This window comes from Salvia hispanica, chromosome 4, assembly GCF_023119035.1.
Source record: "Salvia hispanica cultivar TCC Black 2014 chromosome 4, UniMelb_Shisp_WGS_1.0, whole genome shotgun sequence".
NCBI classification, from domain to species: Eukaryota; Viridiplantae; Streptophyta; class Magnoliopsida; order Lamiales; family Lamiaceae; genus Salvia; species Salvia hispanica.
Genome location: NC_062968.1, coordinates 20,000,363 through 20,020,633, shown reverse-complemented (window position 1 = coordinate 20,020,633; position 20,271 = coordinate 20,000,363). Strand labels below are relative to the sequence as shown.

The window sequence follows — 20,271 nt, the reverse complement described above, 5'->3', positions numbered from 1 at the left end:
TTTTAAGATAAGTGAACACAAATTTTTTAGCATGGGATTTAAGAAAATAGAGTTTTGTTATTAGAGTGGAAAGTGAATAAAGTAAAAGAGTTAATAAATAGAGAGAAAAAGTAAGAGAGAAATACCAAAAAAGAAATGGGTCACTTATCTTGGAACGTCCCAAAAAGGAATGTGAGTCACTTATCTTAGGACGAAGGGAGTATTTGTTTATCGTATTTTAATTTATAATTAAACTAATGAATAGTATAAATTAATATCTATAGTCTAACACGGAAAAATGAAGAAAAATGATGACGTATGAGTCTTAAATTGAGGATACTCTAAAGTGGTGTTGGGTTTCTAAGATAAAATAATATCAAGATACAATCTAGGATTGAGTTGTAAAATTATTTTAGTCATAAGGGATTAACTATAACTAATACATTACTGTAGTATGATATTGTCCGCTTTGGGCAAAGCCCTCACGGTTTTGCTCTTGGGGTACTCCTCAAAAGACCTCATACTAATGGAGTAGGGGTAGCCCATTTATACACTTGCAAGTCTTGTTCATTCTCCGATGTGGGATATGGTTTGCTCCCTTTTAATTACAAATTTAATCCCGTATACAATCTTGCAAACCGAACACTCTAAATAACCAAAAGTTATTAGTGGAGACAATCTAAGAATTTTTAAAAAGCAAGGAATCTTATGACATATCCATCTTCTAATTAAACGGGAAACTCTTATGACATATCCATCTCCTAAATCGGTCGGCGACCACGTATCGCGTCAAATCGGTGAAGAGGAAACTCATTAGAAATTTCAATGTTTGACAAATATGTATCAGAAAATTTGACGCCATACCATATCTATATTGTGTATATATATATGATATATCCCATGTTTTTGTTGATCAAGTATAAAGCAATGTCGGAATTCACAGACTCATTCGACAAAGTGAGTAGCTCCATCAATACTCAACTCATCGCATTCCTTCAAGTGAAGTACGATGAGGCGCAAATTAGCCCACTCACCACCCATCCAACCACAATGCTCGTTGCCCTCTCGAGCTTGCTCGTCTACTACGTGCTCCACGTCATGCTCCTCCGCTTTCCGGGGCGGGCCGGAGCGTTTCTTGGTCTGCTCAGGGTACGCGGCGGTCGCCACCCTCGCGGCTGCCGTGTTCCCCGAAGGAGCCAGCCCTTTCCTCTATGCCATCTTCGGATCGCTATCAGCAGTTGAAGTAGTGTTCCTGTTTATGAACGAGGCCGAAACCGATATCGAAATGAAGGACGATGATGTGGTCGAGCTCGAAGAAGAGGTAGGCTCCAAGTTTGAGATTTTTAAAAGTCGTGTTTGTCTCTGTTTCGGACATGTATGGTCTGGCCTCGGGAAACTTGCTAAATTCTTCCAGAATCAGGATCCACCTATACCGATTTGAAAATTGGTGCTTCTACATGCAGACATTTAAATGTACTCCATTAAACATCGTATACATAACTCTACTAGCTAGTAGTACTTGTGAAGGAATTTGTGTTGGATGTAAAATCATTTTAATCCTCTACTATATACTATGTTCTACTGCCGTTAAAACATAGCACTGTTTCTTACGTGAGAATTGGGTTTTGGATCTTGATACAGGCATTGACCTAAGTGTCCCGAATTATGTACATATAAGATTTCAAAGCACTTGTGGTAACAGTGATGGTAACTTAATTTATCATATTTTAGAGTTTAAGTAAATAATTATAACTATAAGGGATTAAATTTGGATTCGGATTTGGATTCAGATTCAGTTCTTAACTTTTGAATAATTCCTTTCATTCTTTTGTAAAGTGTGATAGATCCATTTAATGAGCCAAAATAAGTGGAAAATGAGGTTGACATTACAGAAGTGTGCGTGTGTCTACGCATTCCAAGTGGCTGTTGAAAGTGTAAAGTATGCCAGATGAGATATTAGCAGTGGCTGCAGCTCCCCTATAATGCAACGTCTTCACACCATTTCCACCATTGTTGGACCAAATGCCAACTTGATCAAGATCTCCTTCGCTCCAGCACATGCTCACGGTAAGGCCGCCGTGAACCTTGAGCCCCTTCGCGCAGCCATTCACCCACTTCTCACGAGGAAGAGCCGGCAGCAGGTACAAGTCTCTCACGCTGCTCTGAACTAGCATCTCCGCCACTGCTGCCGAAAATCTGCCATTCATGTCTCACTTCAGCTTTCAAGATTAATTGATAAAGTTTGATTATGATTTGTTCCTACCCGAAGTTTGCATCAATCTGGAAAGGTGGATGAGCGGTGAAGAGGTTGGCGTATAGCCCTCCTTCAAAGTCACTCTCGTGGCTGGGCTCCACTAGATCGAAAAGATGCTTCACCATCCGGTATGCGTGCTCGCTGTTATGCAGCCGTGCCCACGAGGCAGCTTTCCACGTGGTCGACCATCCCGGACCCTCCTCTCCTGCTCGAGAACAAGATGAATCAGTTTGAGTTGGGGCGAGGTAATCATTCAGAGTTAATAACAACACGAACCTCGTTTGATTAGGGTTTTCTCAGCTGCTTTACATAGATCAGGGGCCTTCTCGACGTTGATGCTATGCCCGGGAAAAAGCCCGAATAGATGTGACAGATGCCTGTGGTGCACCTCTGGATCTGCAAACTCCTCTGCCTGCAAATGGCGAAGGAACACCAAAAAAGAACAAGATTTAGTCCACTCGAACAACTTGCAGAGGCCCGTTGGATAACTGAGACTTACCCATTCCATAATGGACCCATCCTTAGCAATCGTGGTTGGCCTAAGGCGTGCTTGAGCTTTACGGACTCTTGCAATAAGAACATCGCTTTTTCCCAATTCCTACATTTCAATTTAAGAGAGTTACATATAGAAGTCAAGATTCTAGATTATGTGATGCTATGATTCAGCAGAAGATAATTACCTCAGCAGCAGAAACAATGTTGGAGAAAACCTCTCTAATAATTTGCATGTCCATGGTTGCTGAGTAGCTTACACTAGCAGGCTTACCATCCGGAGCAGTAAACGTATGCTCTGGGGAGGTCGATGGATTTGTTTCAAGTCTTCCGCCTGGGCCTTCAATTAACCAGTCTAGTAAAAATGACGCGCAGCCTTCCATCAATGGATATGCTTTGTTTCTCAAGAATTCCTACATGCACAAAATTCAGATATTGAAATTAACAATCTGTGGCATGACATGCTTTGCCAGAAAAAGTGGCAAATACTTGATTTTCATGTGCATTGTTCAGTAATAAGAGTTTATAAACGAGATGAAATGCCAGTACTCATAATCCAGAGTACATAGTATAGATTTTCTTCATCTCAAGGCAAAGTGTTGAGCAATGTTTACTTTAGATAAAGTAAAGTAAATTTATGTTAAGTTAGAAACATGCTTAAATGAGTAGGAAGCACAATAGTAAATGAATTATATGGCAACATTCGTCATGAAATGATAATATCCAATATCAATAAGATGAATTTCCTAAACCATCATACAAACATCTAATTTGGGGAGAAAGATTCTTACTTTGTCCATTGTATAAGCATAATGGTCCCATAAATGAGTACAAAGCCATGCTCCACCCATCGGCCACAAAGCCCACACAGCTTGACCACGATCCGCAGATGTTTTGGCCCATATATCAGACACCTGATGTGTAACCCAACCGCTCACTCCATAGTTCACCTGTAACATTCTGCAGCTAAATGCATGAAGGTTGTACAAAACAACAAGTGCTGTAATATGTATTGATTTGCTGTATTGAGGTTGGTATTTAGCTATCAACTGTTCATATTTTCTGGTTGTGAGTCAGATCCGAAAATATCATGTTTCAAAATTTAAGATGAAAAATCAGCAGAAACTAAATAGGTGTACCTGTGAAGTCTTTTTCCCATTTATGGACAGAGAAGAAATATAGTCAAACAAAGGCTCTTGGCACTCTTTGAGGTTGCAAGAGAGAGAAGGCCAATAGTTCATTTGGAGATTGATATTCAAGTGAGGAGCACCACTGACAAGAAAACACAGAGCATAATCAAGAAAGGATGATGAATTAAAAAGAAATGAGAAGGCACGTTTGCAAAGCTAGGGACATACTCCCATGCTGGCTCGATGTCCTTATTCCAGATGCCTTGAAGGTTTGCAGGCTGGGATCCAGGACGCGAACAAGCAATCAATAGGTACCGACCATACTGGAACAGAAGCTCAACTAGTGAAGGATCTTCATCAATTTTAAAAGACTTGACCCTTTCAGCAGTTGTCATCACCCCATCCTTGTCATTTTTTATAGCATTCGTGGAGCTCTTGGAAAGCTGCAATGAGACACGATGGAAAAGTGCTTGATAGTCATTGACATGGCGTGAGTAAAGATCAGCATATGTGTGTGCTTTGGCAGCATCCATTTTTTTCAAGGACTCAGAGCTAGGATCCCTTTTTGAATCCTGGGGGTTTGTAAAGGGTCCGTCAAATGTTGATGCTGCAGCAAGACGGATAACAGCCCAGTTGCAACCCACCACCTGTAGCTTTCTACCATCCAAAATACGAACGTCACCCACACCATCTCCAATCTGCAAATCCAGAACTGCAAAATACTCAATTCCTTTGGGATTGGTGTGCTGAACAGGCCCCAGAGTGTCTCGTTCTTTGGGAATAGAGTTCCCAAAGACGTGTGGAGGGATTCTTCTGCCTGGACAGCGTCCATCTAAAATGATTTGGCTGTTGTTGTTTGCATAAGCATGGTGATGCAGTTTGCTGTCTAGAGACACTGTAAAATTTAGAGATGAAGACTTGTTTACAGAAATCTTCATCACAATTACTTCATCCGGATATGAAGCAAAATAGTCCCTTTCATGCTCAACTTGATTGACAGAATACTGCACTTTAACGGTCGCTGTGTCTAAATCCAACACTCTTTGATAAGTTCCCTTATCATAAGCAACATGAGACTCATCAAACTCTAGCTTTATGTCTCCCAAGAGCTGGTACACCTATATTTTCCCAATTTACGCAACGCAAGAGATTATTAGGCATAAATGGTTGAATATTTCCAATATTATTGTCATGGAAGAACCAAGTAAACATTTCACAATGCATTAGTGAAACTTCATTTCTTCTAACATAATTCAAGTCCAAAATATTTTATCTCAAATATTGAAGTAAAGAAGCAGCTTACAGCAGAAGGATCTCCAGAGAGATTGGCTGCAACTGCAGTAGCCTCTGCATACTTCCCTTTATCGACGAGGTTCCTAACCTCAGATAGTGTGGTTGGAGCGTTAGGATCTGCATAATCACCAGGAGTCCCTGTCCAAAGGGTGTCCTCTGCACCAAGAAAAAGGAGAAGATCCAACGACTAGATGTTAAACCTATTTTCTTTGAATTGGAGCAGTAGTTATTTTTGTCATGGAATTCCCAGAAATCCACTCAACAGTTACTATATCTTTACAAATATATACAGAAACAGTTATGCATTTTATTGTTGCAATTTTTATTGCCACATACTTAAAATCAGGACAATGAATCACAACAGAAAATTGTATGCCATTTTCAGGTGTCCATGGTTGTAGCAATTTAGCTGCATTTCTACAATTAGTCTTCCACACTACTAAAAAGACATCAAGATCCAACATCACTACAAAACATCATTTCTTCTCTCACTCTAAAACATGCACATTCCAACTATCACAGCTCAATCCTAAGCATTTAAACAACATAGCAAACTGAAACCATCTCTCATTTCCTTTCCAGAAAAACAGAGCAACGTCAACTTTAAGAGAGAGAGAGAGAGAGAGAGAGAAATACCATTGAGATTGATGGTTTCGTTGGCAATTCCACCCCAAATCATAGCTCCAAGACGCCCATTCCCAACAGGAAGAGCATCAGTCCAGTGTGTAGCAGCCCCATCAAACCTAACCTCAAGGCTCCTCCCACTAATCGTGCCTTTCTCCGAACTCGAGCTCCACACATCCTTATCATTCACACTCACACCGACTCCAAACCAGAAACTTAGCTCCACAACAAGCAACAAAATGGAAAACCCTCTTCGTAACATGGTCACTTTTACACAAAAAAATGCAAAATAAAATATCTTCGGATGCAATCAGCTGCTGACACTTTAGGCGTGTATTTATAGTTGCGGGCGGAAAGAGAAGATAAATAAATTTTAAAAATCGAAAAGAAATTGGAAGAGCGGAATGTTTTGTATGTATGTGTGTATGTATAATGCAACGGTACAGCATTGTATAGACCGAGATACAGAGGGCACAAGGCGGTTGGTGACAGCCACTGCTTTGAATGCAAGCGGCGCCAATGCAGCGGGCTCCACACTCGCTGGCATTGTCTATTCTTAGCAATCTCATGTGCTCAACCATGCCCCTACCCTTTTACTCTATTTTTCCATCGCAATCGCACCGATTTCTTCTTCGACTTTTATTTTTTTGGATTAGCTACGGCAAAAGCCAAACTCTGTATCTCCAAATTCTAAGTATCAATATATATATAGCACTTTTGAATTTATTAGTAGTTTCACTTTTCAATGCGATTTCAAAGTGAATTGATTTTTTGCGAAAAAGAAAGATAATGACTTTGGAAGGATGATTGATCTGATTCTTCATACGCTTACTTGAAAGAGAAAATAATATTCCCGTCGATCAATAAAAATAAAAATTCTTTCGTTTTTCCGTACTCTAAAAATATAAATTTTCTATTGAAAGAATTTATTCAATAAGATAGGATTCATTTTTCTCAGACAATTTAATTTTTCAGTTTTGCATTTACTCATGTTGTTTCAATAATCTTTATTTTTAGGGAACGAAACGAATACTACTACAATTCTTTTGATTAAGTAGAAATTAGCGCCTTTGATTTTGTGAAAGATTATATTTTACTTCCTCGGTCTGTTAATAAGAATCATATTTGAGTTTAACACAGTTTTTAGAAAGTAAAATAAAATGTTTGAGAAAATATAATAGAACGTGAGTCCATTTTTATATATTTAATTTTATAATAAAATGTAAGTGAAATGAGTTGGCGAAAAGTAAATAATCAAATAATTCTAACTATAAACTATGAAGTCTACGTAAAACTTTGGTAGGATTCCATTTCAAATCAAATCATACTCATAAACTATCCGAATTATGCATCGATAAATACTTCACTTGAGCTCATGTATTAAAAAGTGCTTAAGAATATCCAATTTGTTAGTAGTTCGTTAGTAAACTCGTTAAATTAATCATATTAATGACATGTAGTCTTAAGACAAAGCAAGATTTGATGTATCCGTTAAGCTGTCGCAATACCAAACGCGTTTGAAGATAGTTAATGTTAGATCGCTTACACTTGTTAAAGTAGACAGAGGTAATGCCAAAAAAAGCTTTAATTCTATTTATAATTATGTCAAAGTTATAGAACTCGATTTAATAATAGTAATAATTTTCGTGTGATACAAATACATTGTACCGATAAATATTTTGATATATACCCTTTTTCGCCAAAAAGAATTCCAACCATATCGATGGATGCCACGAAGTAGATAATGAAACTCCTGGTTTTGTGATTTTTCGTTTTAAGAAAATTCTGAATTGATAATTTCGAAAATAATGTTAAATTTGTTTTGTCATAAGATCATGACCATACCATGTAAAGATGAATCATACCGCCCGACAAATATTTCCTCCGTTCCTAATAAATAATTTACCTTTGTCAATTTGATTCATTCTCCATAATTAGTCTACTCTCAATTTTCCTTTTAATAAATGAGTTACATTCATTATTTATAAATTTACAATCACTTTTTCTTTTTATTTTTCTCATAATTTACTAATTCCATATTAAAACGCGTATCAATCCTAAATTTTCTATTTTTACAAGCCGGATGGAGTAAATGACCGCATTTTTTGTAGCGGAAGAAGGAACACTAGCAAAATGAGATAAAGCAAAACTCGTGTATGAAAAGGGATGGGTGAGGAGAGATGTAAAAAGGATTAACTAAATTAATATTAGTACTAGTATGTGAGTACCTATTACATATTGTGAAAATAAGTTGACCAACTATTTCTTTACTCGATGAACTATTTTACCATTACAACATGAAGTAGGCTTAGTATTTTTATCATACTGAGTATGTAACATATACATATATATACATTGGGATCACATCTAGATCAAATTTGCACTAGGTATCAAGGGCAAATCAACCTCATCACACCACTCAATACATCTAGTCTCATAGTAAGAAGAGTTCACTTGATTAGGCCAATAGCTCAACCAAACTTTCCCTCCAATCCTCCACTTCAACACACTCCCTTCCATCTCCTTGCTCACCCTCCACCCCACCTCCTCCCCACACTCATCTCCGGCGAACACCACTCCACCGGACTTCGTAAACGCCCGTCCATTCCCACTATAACGCCGTCTAAAATCTATCCCCACCTCCCCACCACCACCACCACCAACGCCAGACGGCTTCGACGTGGCGACCTCAACGCCCGTGGTGTTGTCGCACAGGGTTGCATCGAACACAGCTGCATTCCCATCCGTGTCCTGGTCCCACCTCCAATTCCTGATTTTCGACCTCATCGCCATCCTCACCATTGCCTTCACCTTTGGGACCTTCGGCTTCCCTGAGCTGCCCTTCATCGTCTTCTGCATCTCCGTCTCCCTCTCCACGTTCTCCGTCGACCGGCCCAGGCTCAGCCCGCCCACGTAGCTCGCCCCGACCTCCGGCCCGACCCAGACCCGAACCCGAGAAGGAAAATGCTTCTCGTTCAGGAAGCTCTCGTCGTTCTTCTTAAACCCTAGCTTCGCCACGTGGATCCTCAGATTGTCGACACGTGCGCTTACGTGGATGTAGCTCTCGTGGAATCTGACCTTGTATTCCAGCTGAATCACAGCCTCAAGCTGCTGATGAGCTAAGGCGTATTTTAGCAAGGATTCCTTAGCCTCCATCACCGCAGGGAAAAGACCGTTTTGCCCCTGCGATTGCATGCACTGCATGGAATTCACCGGAGAGAAGCCCTTCAATATCCACAGCCCGTGAGATTCCACGGCGTAGGAGAATCCGAGATCCCCTGACGCCGATCTCAGCCCAACCTCAATTTCTCTTAAAATGAGCCATTTCGCTAACATGTACCCAGCGGTGCGCGTGAAGCAAAGCTCCACGTCAGCCCCGACCGCGACGAAGAAGTTCCTCACAACAGGCGCGTGGTGGCACGTGAACGTCTCTATATTCGGCGCGAGTAGGTAGTGGAAGAAGAAGGAGCCGACGTCGGAGGGCGCGTCGCACGCGCACACCCAGAAGAGGCGCGTGAGGAGGACGAGGTTGAAGAATCTAGAGAAGGACTCTGGCGCGTGGGAGTCCAGAATCCAGGACACCTGCCCGCGCTGGAGCATCTGAAGCTGCGAGCGTGGGCAGGTGGTGCTATCCTGCGCCATGGGCGAGCGCGACACGATTTCTTGAAGCAGCTGCAGGACGAGGGGCAGGAAGGGGTTCTCCGACGACAGAGGACACGCGTCGGAAGCCCAGATGGGCTTCTGGTCCTCGTCGTCGGAAGAGCTTTTGTTGAAACCTACTAAGCGGACTGAGAAACGGATGGAAGCTTCCGAGTCAGAGGTGAGACTGCGGTCGGCTCGGAGGTGAATCGACTGAGTCGAGTGTTTCGAACTCGGTGAGGAGGAGGCGAGGGTGAAGGTGAGGTGAGATTCGGACTCGGAGTGGTTCCACTCGTCCGAGTCCGAGAGTTCGCATATCCATGACCAGACATCCATGGATTTTTTTCAGCTATGATGAGAGAGAAATTGTTTGTTGGAAATTGGAATGGAGGGGGAGGGGATGATTTGTAGATGGAATGGGTGGCGGAGAGGAGGCCAAGATGGAGGTGGTTTTGTCCGGTGAAGAAGAAGTGATTCATATGAGGTTTACGTTTTTGGTGTATTTAATGTAGATATCTCATGCATTGATCAAATTTCCCTTTTTTGTTTTTTATTCAGTCTACCATGCATTTTATTTTGATGGACTTCTATTACTACTATTTTTTAAGACAATTTTATAAGAAATAGACAAATAAAATAGTGACGACTTATTTGTATTTTTCGTCGTGTGTTCACAATTTTCGTAAATATAAGATGAATCTTTTTTGATGCAAAATCTGAAATAGACAAATGAGAAGTTAAAAATTAGGTATTATCATCAACTTATTTTAAAAATTAGGTATTATCATCAACTTATTTTTAAAATATAGTATTATAATTTTTTTTTCTATAGGTATATACTATATAGCATGGCACGTTCAGCCGGTTCTAGAAAGCATGAACTCGTGCATTACAAAACCATATTGTTTTGAGTTCGATAACGTTGTATCCTTCAAATTCATTCATCAATTTGTGGTGTAAAACTATAGATTTAAAATGATGGAGACTTTATGCATTAAATTGTCTCAAATATTAATGACTATGGATATAGTCGCACATAGATACATTTACAAAAATTGTTTACTCTTCTTGCAGAAAAGGTTCTCCAGTTTTTATATACATTTTGATCTTGACGCCTCAAAATTTATTTCTTAATGTTGTTAATTCCGCAAATAAATAAAAGACCAGAATAATTTGTTCAGTTTTGTTTATAACGATCTAAAAAGAAATGAATAAATAAACAAATTGAACTTTATTTTTTATGTAATTTATAAAATTTAAGCCAACATAATCAAAATAAATTAATGTTTATTGTCGACTATTTAGTTTATCATTAGAGTTACCATATTTTTTTCGTTGCTGCTAATGAACTATCTGGTTGTTATAAACTGCTTGGGATATTGCAAATTAATTACGTACGTATTTATTACTAGTGTTGACTGAAAATAATAGATTTGTAAACCTATGATTTTATTAAGTTTTATTAATTGTTGATTGTAACTAAATCAAGTTTATTAAATATTTATAAAAAAACAGAATAGTAGATTTGGTTTCAATTATGTTTTGGAGCATCTCCAACGGCGGACGTCGCGGTAGGACGTCGCGGAAGTCCGACCGGACGTCCGCCATAGTGAAGAAAAAGGTAGGACACGGACGTCCCGTGAGGATGTCGGATGGCTCGGATATCCGACCGACGGGCGGGCGGACGTCCGCCATTGTGGCGTGGGTAGGACGTAGAGGTCGGATGTCCGACTAAAAATTAATTTTTTTTAAAAAAAACCCTATAAATACGGCTCGACTTTTTATGATTATGTAATTTTTAACTTAATCATTTTTTTTTAAGTATTTGATGCACTATTTATTAGCACTAAAAATACCTGCAAGCATATAAAGTAGATCTAGTATAGCTAGAGGTCAATACCGGGATATCGAACGCAGGGAATAAGATTGCAACTGAATACCATATACTAAGCATCACATACTATCTGGAGACACGGAGTTTTTGGTTTTGGTTTAATTAAACTAGACAGCAAATAAATAAACAAATAACAAAAATCATAAAAACAATGATACAAAACAGGCGTAAGAAAGTAGAATTTATGGATTCAAAACACAATTGACTTCCTTGAATTACGGTCTCTAGAGTTATTAAGTCGGTCACTTAACTAGATTAAACCCCCTCCCGAGGTGAGAAATCTGTAGATTAGGTGTAATAATTGAAGTCCCCTTCTAATTCTTAGACTTAACTCCTAAAAGATCGTTAAGACCAATGACCTCACGTGAAACCTCAACTCTCCCGAGTTCTATTGCATTAAAGTACTCCCTATCCCATTGAAGATGACCCACTTTCCTTTTTAGTTTGTCCCAACTAAGATGACCCATTACTTAAAATGGAAACACTTTTATCTCTACTTTATTCCCTCTCTCTTACTTTACTCTCTCCTCTCAACACACAAAATAAATTTGCATAAAATCATGTGCCGCCCAAGAAAGGGGTCATTTTCCTTGGGACGGAGGGAGTATGAATTATCCCTTTTCCAAGTCAACTATTTCGTCTCCCGAGTACTCTAATCAACTCTAATATGTATTCAAGAGGTAGCTAATCAATTGAATATAAAAGGTACAAGGATAAATCAAATAACTGCAAGAGCTAACAAGGAAAATCAATTTAATTCTTCACCAAAAAAAATTCACAAAAGATGTTCCACTCATAGACAAGTGAATACACCAATTAAAGTACAAGACATGAAAGAAATTGATAAAACCCAAGGTTGAATCTTCAATCTTCAGTCTTTTCTTGCCTGGATCTGCAGAGCTCCGCTCCAATGGAAGATGGATGATTATGTGTGGAATATGGGATGGATGAAAGTTGTTAAGGGGAAGGATTGGAGGCTCTGAGATGGAGATTATGAATTAGGTTAGAGGTATTTATAGGTTGGAAAAATGTTAATTTTTGATAATTTCGTGGCCTTCAAGAAATAGGAGAGATTGAGCTTCACAATATAATAATTTTTTTTCTTTCATGAATTTCCACCTAAATTCCCGCCAGCTTTGATTGTACTGCGCAATGTTCGTAGAATAGCCATAACTTTCTCCACAGAACTCCGATTGAGACGTATGGGATATCCACATGAAGCTCTTTCGAAGACGAAGAGAATGGTATGCATTAAGCACTGATTGGACTTCAAAATCGCTGGCGGAATAAGCTCGAACAGAGGCTGCTGCACCTTGGCCTTTTTGCATCTTTTTCTATGTTTTTTTATCATTTATCAACAAACACATCAAAAATACCAAATGTATAACATATGCAATTTAAGAACATAATTTGCATGATTGACATATAAAACGAGTCAAATCTAGCCCTTAAAAATATGCAAAATCCGTGTTTGTCAACTCCCCCAAACTTAATTATTTGTTTATTCTCAAACAAAACAAGAGAAAAACAAATTAAGAAACACGGAGGTTAAGAACTAGACTTCATAGTTGCCTCAAAAATTACAATAAAAATAAAGAGTTTGACAAAGAATACAAATCAAATCAAGCATCAAGCAAAGCTTATTAGGGCATTTTCATTACTAGCTCGTTGATCACCTTGAAGTACATGCTCTCACAAGTGTTTAGAAGTGTGTTTATCACTCACTCTCAAAGTGTATATTGGAAAAAGTGTATGCTCTCAGATCATGTAACATGCAAAGTTTACCATAGGCTTGCTCGAAGTCTAATCCTTCCTCTACTTTATGTGATTAAAATCAAAAATTCGAAAGGTCTTTATTTTAAGTTATAATGTAGGCTCTTTGGTAAGGTGAGGAAATATGGCTAAAAAGTGACTAAACCCAAACATAGCAAAAGTGATCAATTTCTACTACATCAAATATAGCACCCCACCAACAATTCGAATATCAGTAAATTCTAAACTTTATCTAAATTTCTTCTCACTTCCCAAATTCCTTTGATTTTTTCTTTTCATTTCATTTTTTTTGGTACATCCTTTCTTTCTTTTTCTTTTTTTTTATGCACAACCAAATATCTCATTCAAACCACAAATTTCTATGCACTTTTCACATTTAAACACACTACTTTTTTTTCAACCTTATCTCTCCAACTCTTTTCACAAGATATAAATTAACTTTCCCCAGGAGTGTATGGATATTCCCCCTTTATTTAGCTTTCAAAGAAAAAGGCTTTAAAGGCTCAAAATGGCTAGCTAGGAAAAATATATTGAATAAAGGTCATTAATTTGGATATATAAAGTAGCTAAGAAGGATAGCCTAACGTCCTCTTTTATCATTTAAACACTATGTAGACTTAGGCAGACTAGGAACAATTTCTAGAAACGAATACATGATTGCAGATAAATCACAAGAAAGAAATTTATAGCTCAAGTCTCACAAGGTATAAACATAATTCAAGGCAAACAAGCAATTCGTTATTTATGTATCTTTTCACTAAACGTTCAAATCAATGCATCCAAGACAACTCAACCAACACATAAACGAACTTTTTATCATAGGCAACTCGGTCTGATGTCCCTAAACATGAGTATTTCTAAGTTTTTTATGTTATGCTCATGACAAGATTCACCTCGTGTTTACTAAAAATAAAAATAAAAAACTAACAAAAACAACTAAACTCACGGTCCACCTACTTCATCCCCCCAAATTTATTCAAAACTACGTTAAGAATAAGTTTGAAAAGTCGGTAGGGACGTGAGTAAACTAAAAATAAAAAAAATAAGGAAAAAAAATGATACCAATGATGGGTTGTCTTCCAACAAGCGCTTGGTTAACGTCTTTAGCTTGGCGTTCTTTGAAACTCATAAGTTAGCCCCCATTCTCGGGACTTCCTTTGGGGATGCCTTTTGTACCTACAATTTCGCAATGTGAGTATAGAAGGAAGAAAATTGTAGTACAATGCATAATATGTGGCAATCCCCCAAACTTTAATCATATCAAGACATAAAGTATGCAAATCGAATTATCTACCTTAACATGATCATTTTTTATCCTCCGTAGTATTCTCTATCCCCCAATTAATTGCAAAAATTTTCAACAATAGACCAAGATCACGCAAAACAATTTAAGCTCTTAAAAACACAATTCATGCAAGAAAAAATAGTCTCGCAATGCTATGAACATGAACTATGTGTATCAACAATCAAACCAAAGTGATATTTAATTTTCATCCACCAAAGATCAAACATACTCAAGCACACCCAACAATTATTTCTTATAAAAATCCAAATCTCACAAATTCACCAAGAATAAATCCCAATTAAACCGTCACTCATCAAACTCCTATCCAAACTCCCAATATATATCAACAACAAAGTCATTCAATGAAAGAATTCAAGATCAAAACTCAGAAATTAAAAGAGAACGTACCTTGTGTTGATTGACAGCTAGCACATGAATAATTGGTAGAATACAAAAAAATTGATTAAGTGACGTGAATTTGAAATGTACGTGGGTGAATTATGTGGAGAAAATAAAATAAAAAAGAGGAAAGGAAATTCTAGTTTTTCCTTTAAAAAAAATTGTAATAAAGGAAAAAACGAAAATCAGAAGTAAAGGAGAAAGAAAGAAAAAGAAAAAATTTAAACGGAAAAAAAAGAGTTTAAACAAAAGAAGTTTTTTTTTGTATTTTTTTTTTAACTTAAGCTCTAAAGAGGAAAAACTTAGTTCTACGGAGGAAAAAACTAAAGGTGAAAAATAATAAAAACAAGAGAGCAAGCATATGCTTATATCTCACCCACGCTCTATGGAGTATATCAAATGTTGTAGCAGATAATTGCATCTTCCATAGGAGCGGAGAGTAATCCATTCTTTTGCTTCGTGCTCCTTGCAAAAAAAAAAAAAAAAAAAATCAAAATAAAACAATACAAAAATTACACTCCAAATTAGTATTATCAACCGTTCTACAATATTAGCTTAAAGCAATAATATTCCCCGGCAACGGCGCCTAAAACTTGATGCACTATTTATTAGCACTAAAAATACATGCAAGCAAACAGGGTAGATCTAGTATAGCTAAAGGTCAGTACCGGGATATCAAACACAGGGAATAAGATTGCAACTGACTACCATATACTAAGCATCACATACTATCTAGAGACACAGAGTTTTTGGTTTTGGATTAATTAAACTAGACAACAAATAAATAAACAAATAACAAAAATCATAAAAACAATGATACAAAGCAGGCGTAAGAAAGTAGAATTTATGGATTCAAAATACAATTGACTTCCTTGAATTACGGTCTCTAAAGTTATTAAGTTGGTCACTTAACTAGATTAAACCCCCTCCCGAGGTGAGAAATCCGTAGATTAGGTGTAATAATTGAAGTACCCTTCTAATTCTTAGACTTAACTACTAAAAGATCGGTAAGACCAACGACCTCACGTGAAACCTCAACTCTTCCGAGTTCTATTGCATTAAAGTGTGAATTATCCCTTTTCCAAGTCAACTATTTCGTTTCCCGAGTACTCTAATCAACTCTAATATGTATTCAAGAGGTAGCTAATCAATTGAATATAAAAGGCACAAGGATAAATCAAATAACTGCAAGAGCTAACAAGGAAAATCAATTTAATTCTTCACCAAAAAAAATCCACAAAAGATGTTCCACTCATAGACAAGTGAATACACCAATTAAAGTACAAGACATGAAAGAAATTGATAAAACCCAAGACTGAATCTTCAATCTTCAGTCTTTTCTTGCCTGGATCTGCAGAGCTCCGCTCCAATGGCAGATGGATTATTATGTGTGGAATATGAGATGGATGAATGTGTAGAGGGGGAAGGATTGGAGGCTCTGAGATGGAGTTTATGAATTAGGTTAGAGGTATTTATAGGTTGGAAAAATGTTAATTTTTTAATAATTTCGTGGCCTTCAAGAAATAGGAGAGATTGGGCTTCACAATATAATAATTCTTTTTCTTTAGTGAATTTCCGCCTAAATTCCCGTCAGCTTTGACTGTACTGCGCAATGTTCGTAGAATAGCCATAACTTTCTCCACAGAACTCCGATTGAGACGTGCGGGATACCACGCGAAGCTCTTTCGAAGACGAAGAGAATGGTATGCATTAAGCACTGATTGGACTTCAAAATCGCTGGCGGAATAAGCTCGAACAGAGGCTGCTGCACCTTGGCCTTTTGCACATTTTTCTATGTTTTTCTATCATTTATCAACAAACACATCAAAAATACCAAATGTATAACATATGCAATTTAAGAACATAATTTGCATGATTGACATATAAAACGAGTCAAATCTAGCCCTTAAAAACATGCAAAATCCGTGTTTGTTAGTATTATGTAATTTTTTTTAATGAAGTATTCGAATTTTCCCGTATTCCGTGTCGACATTTTAATTCCGTAAATTTTAATTCCGTAAATTGAATAATTGTGAATTTAATTTATTGCGGGAAGTCCTAGTGCAGGGGAACTCCTAGTGATGCGACAGTGGAATGAGAAGTCCTAGTGATGACGTGGAAGGAAATTTTTATCAAAAGTCCTAGTAAAAGTCCTAGTGGTAAGGTCGCCACCGGAAATGCTCTTAGTGGACATCATCTTTAATTAACCGAATAGTAACTAATCAATATAGTTTTCATGAAATTCAAGTGATGTTTTTGTTAAGAAAACTTTTATTAAATCTATGTACAAGTAAATATTTAATTCAAAGTAGATCCAGCCCAATTTGGCCATTGCTGAAATCAACACTCTTTATTTCAATCTTTTAATGGTTTACCGAGAAATGCAGAAGGTGCTAAGAGCCTACGGCGAGGTGCTACGGCTGGTGCGCCGCCTGCCGGAGGATAGCAGGCCTTACTACGCCAAATTCGCCCGTGAAAACTTCGTCAATTATCGAGAAGTCGACCCCAAAGACGCTGCCGCCGTCCAAGACCTCCTACGCCGCACCTACAATCATTCTCTTTGGGTCCTCAGCAAGGTCTCTCTTCTCTCTCTCCCTCACATATTCGCATCGTTTATGCAAAAATTGGCAATTTTATAACTGTGTGTTACGGTAATTTGGTGCAGTATGGTGTGGATGAATCTGTGGCGGGAAAGCTTAAAGGAATCTGCTCTGCTTGATCGGTTTGGCTTCTGCCCACCAACTGTTTGTTAAAATAACTAAGCGGAGTTCTGTTTTGTTGCTTTCTATGTTTTGGGCCACGCTTATTGGGCTTTGTTTGGAAAACTGTATGGGCCTCCAATATGAAGAGGAAATTATTTAGATTGATAAATTTGTATCATTGCGTTCAATCTCGATTAATCTTGTGTCAATTTAGTACTATTATGAAGTAATCGAACACGAAGTAGAAAATAATCATCTGTCCTTGTTTGATATGATTCAAGTTTTTGATTTAATTGCTTAAGCTTTACGGCAAAGCCATGATTCGGCATGGTAATCATTCTTGTCATTAGTATTACTACTAGTATCATTTTAATGTCTAGGATAGTCGTGAAGGAACTTTTTCTTAAATTAGGTCACATAATATATGAGTAGCTTGGAATTATTAACTTATTTACTGCACAAGTTCATGTATTTGTCTGTATCTACATCGGAAGAAGTGGGGGCTATTATTAAGGATTATGCTTGTGTTTATAGCACGCTTTTTGAGCTAAGGCAGAAGTTACTCTCTCCATTTTTACTTTAACAATTGAAAATCCATTGGAGCACCGAGCATGAATTAAATAATTAATCGGTTTGGTAGGTTACTAGTTCATCTATACAATAATATTCTTTTTAAATATTATTGGTTGCTGAATAGGAGAATTTATTGGTTTATTGCGCTACTAGTTCGGCTGGTTCAACTACAAAATGTGAAAATTTGTTGAATACAAATATTAACAACCATATATTTATCGCAGTTAATATCATTGTCTAAACCAAAGTGTATTGTTCATTTGAAACACATCAACAATTTTAATATTGGTAGAATAACATCCAACAAACTGATTTCTTTTTTGAACTTGCTTACTAAATAGCATATCTCACGATCCTAAAATATTAAACATTGTTGAGAAAATAACTGTAGCCATGCGAAATATAGTGTCACTGGGTTCCACCAATTTTTGATTAGGGGTTATTAGCTAGTGTCAATGGCATGTAGATATCTAAAAATAATTTAAGCTAATTTATCATTTAATTTAATGGATAATTAAATTTTATATGTTTGATCACCTATTTTTTTCAAATATTCAATTACACCTTTTATTTATCTATTTTACCACCCAAGGTAAATATGATTTCTAACAGGATGACAAGTCTAATACTAGAATCAAACTATATTTCATTTTATACTAGTATTTGATTCACGAACAAATATAAGGTCACGGGTGGCTTACCAAATTCCAAAATTTCATTACAACTTATAAGTCACAAGAAAAAAATAACAAAATCCACAATCAATATGAAAACACACCATTTCTTCCTCCTTATCCTCCTCCACCACTTCCCGGCCCTCCCCGCCGTGAAATACGAGGCGATCAACGACGCACAACACACTCCGGGAGGGGCTCGGTTCTCATCCGAGATCGGAATCCCATACACCGAAGAGATAATGAAAGACATCAACCACTTCATCTACGACATCTTCCAGCAATACAACGAATCCGACCGCAAGCCCGTGGACACTGTCAAGGTCTTCATCCAGCAATACGACGGCGCGGAGGCAATCACCTACGGCGAAAACATCAACGTCAGCGCCCTCTACCTGCAAGGCTACGAGGGAAACGTTAAATGGGAGTTCACCTCTCTCCTCCACCACGAGCTCACGCACGTGTTCCAGTGGGACGGCGAAGGGGCGGCGCCGGTTGGGCTGGTGGAGGGGATGGCCGATTACATGATACTGAAGTCGAACTATTTTCCAACGGGTTTCGCGGAGGCGGGAAAGGGGGAAAGGTGGGACCAGGGGTATGATGTCACGGCGAGGTTTTTGGATTATTGTGAGGGGTTGAGGTCGGGATTTGTGGCGGAGATGAATAAGAAGATGAGATTTAGTTTTTCTGAGGATTATTTTGTGGACTTGACGGGGAAGCCGGTGGCGGAGCTCTGGGCGGAGTATAAGGGTAAGTATGTTGTACATTAGCGCGTCTCATTCAAGATGTACACATTTTCCTTTTAGTTTGTCCTAATCAAAATGTCCGCTTTCTATATTTGAAAATAAATCTCTCTCATTCGTTAAAATATTCAACTACTATTTTTTCTGTACCTACTCCACATTGCAACTTCTCCTAAAATCCCGTGTCACTCAAAAATGTGAACATCTTAAGTAAGACAGAGAGGCTAATATTTTACTTGAGCATCATCTTGAGAATTGTTCTCGGTTTATTCACTTTCCATAATTAACTTATCGTTTTATTCATTTAGTTTGATTATGAAGTCTTTAATTGCACTATTGGAACTTTATGAGTTTCCATTTGAAAATCTTATTATTCCCTCTGCCGAGGTTCCAGGTTCCTTTTGAATGGCACGAAATTTAAGAAATTATTTGATGTTTAAGAATTAGTTTGTAATAGTAAAATATAAAGTTAAAATTAATAGTTTTGTTTTAATTAATTTCTATTTCTTTTAAAGCTTATTTTTTATGCACATTGCATTAAATTTAATTTGTTTATTTATATTGAATTAGATAATGAATAATTAATGTTACAAGTGAACATATTAGGAAAAAAAAAAGATGAACTCAAAAATCAACATTTCATTAGGATATTCAAATCAATTGTAAAAAAAAGGGAAAATTTCAATTACTAGATATGATTGAAAATTTTAAGAGGAAAATTCAAATACTAATTCATATTAGAAGTATTCACGAGTCTAAAATTTTTGAGTTCGAGTCCATATGATGCAACTGTTAAATATCAGTTTATTCAATCATA

General features: G+C 37.4%; 4 protein-coding genes across 4 annotated transcripts; 2 read left to right on the top strand and 2 right to left on the bottom strand.

The window, feature by feature from the left end:
* Positions 1–1,805: 1,805 nt before the first annotated feature.
* On the bottom strand, positions 1,806–6,094 carry LOC125218263 (alpha-L-fucosidase 2). The gene is made up of 10 exons (XM_048119900.1): positions 5,785–6,094; positions 5,159–5,304; positions 4,084–4,973; positions 3,865–3,997; positions 3,517–3,675; positions 2,914–3,138; positions 2,733–2,831; positions 2,510–2,645; positions 2,243–2,438; positions 1,806–2,175 (listed from the first exon to the last, which is right to left on the bottom strand). The coding sequence occupies exons 1-10, from the start codon at positions 6,032–6,034 to the stop codon at positions 1,866–1,868; spliced, it is 2,544 nt and encodes an 847-aa protein (XP_047975857.1). The 5' UTR covers positions 6,035–6,094; the 3' UTR covers positions 1,806–1,865.
* Positions 6,095–7,953: 1,859 nt separating this feature from the next.
* LOC125218638 lies at positions 7,954–9,889 on the bottom strand. The gene has a single exon (XM_048120355.1). The coding sequence runs from the start codon at positions 9,745–9,747 to the stop codon at positions 8,140–8,142; it is 1,608 nt and encodes a 535-aa protein (XP_047976312.1). The 5' UTR covers positions 9,748–9,889; the 3' UTR covers positions 7,954–8,139.
* Positions 9,890–17,011: 7,122 nt separating this feature from the next.
* Positions 17,012–17,662, top strand: LOC125224332 (LYR motif-containing protein At3g19508-like). Its single transcript, XM_048127715.1, has 2 exons — positions 17,012–17,338; positions 17,428–17,662. The coding sequence occupies exons 1-2, from the start codon at positions 17,129–17,131 to the stop codon at positions 17,479–17,481; spliced, it is 264 nt and encodes an 87-aa protein (XP_047983672.1). The 5' UTR covers positions 17,012–17,128; the 3' UTR covers positions 17,482–17,662.
* A 1,141-nt stretch (positions 17,663–18,803) lies between these two features.
* LOC125220590 lies at positions 18,804–19,481 on the top strand. The gene has a single exon (XM_048122743.1). The coding sequence runs from the start codon at positions 18,804–18,806 to the stop codon at positions 19,479–19,481; it is 678 nt and encodes a 225-aa protein (XP_047978700.1).
* Positions 19,482–20,271: the final 790 nt, after the last annotated feature.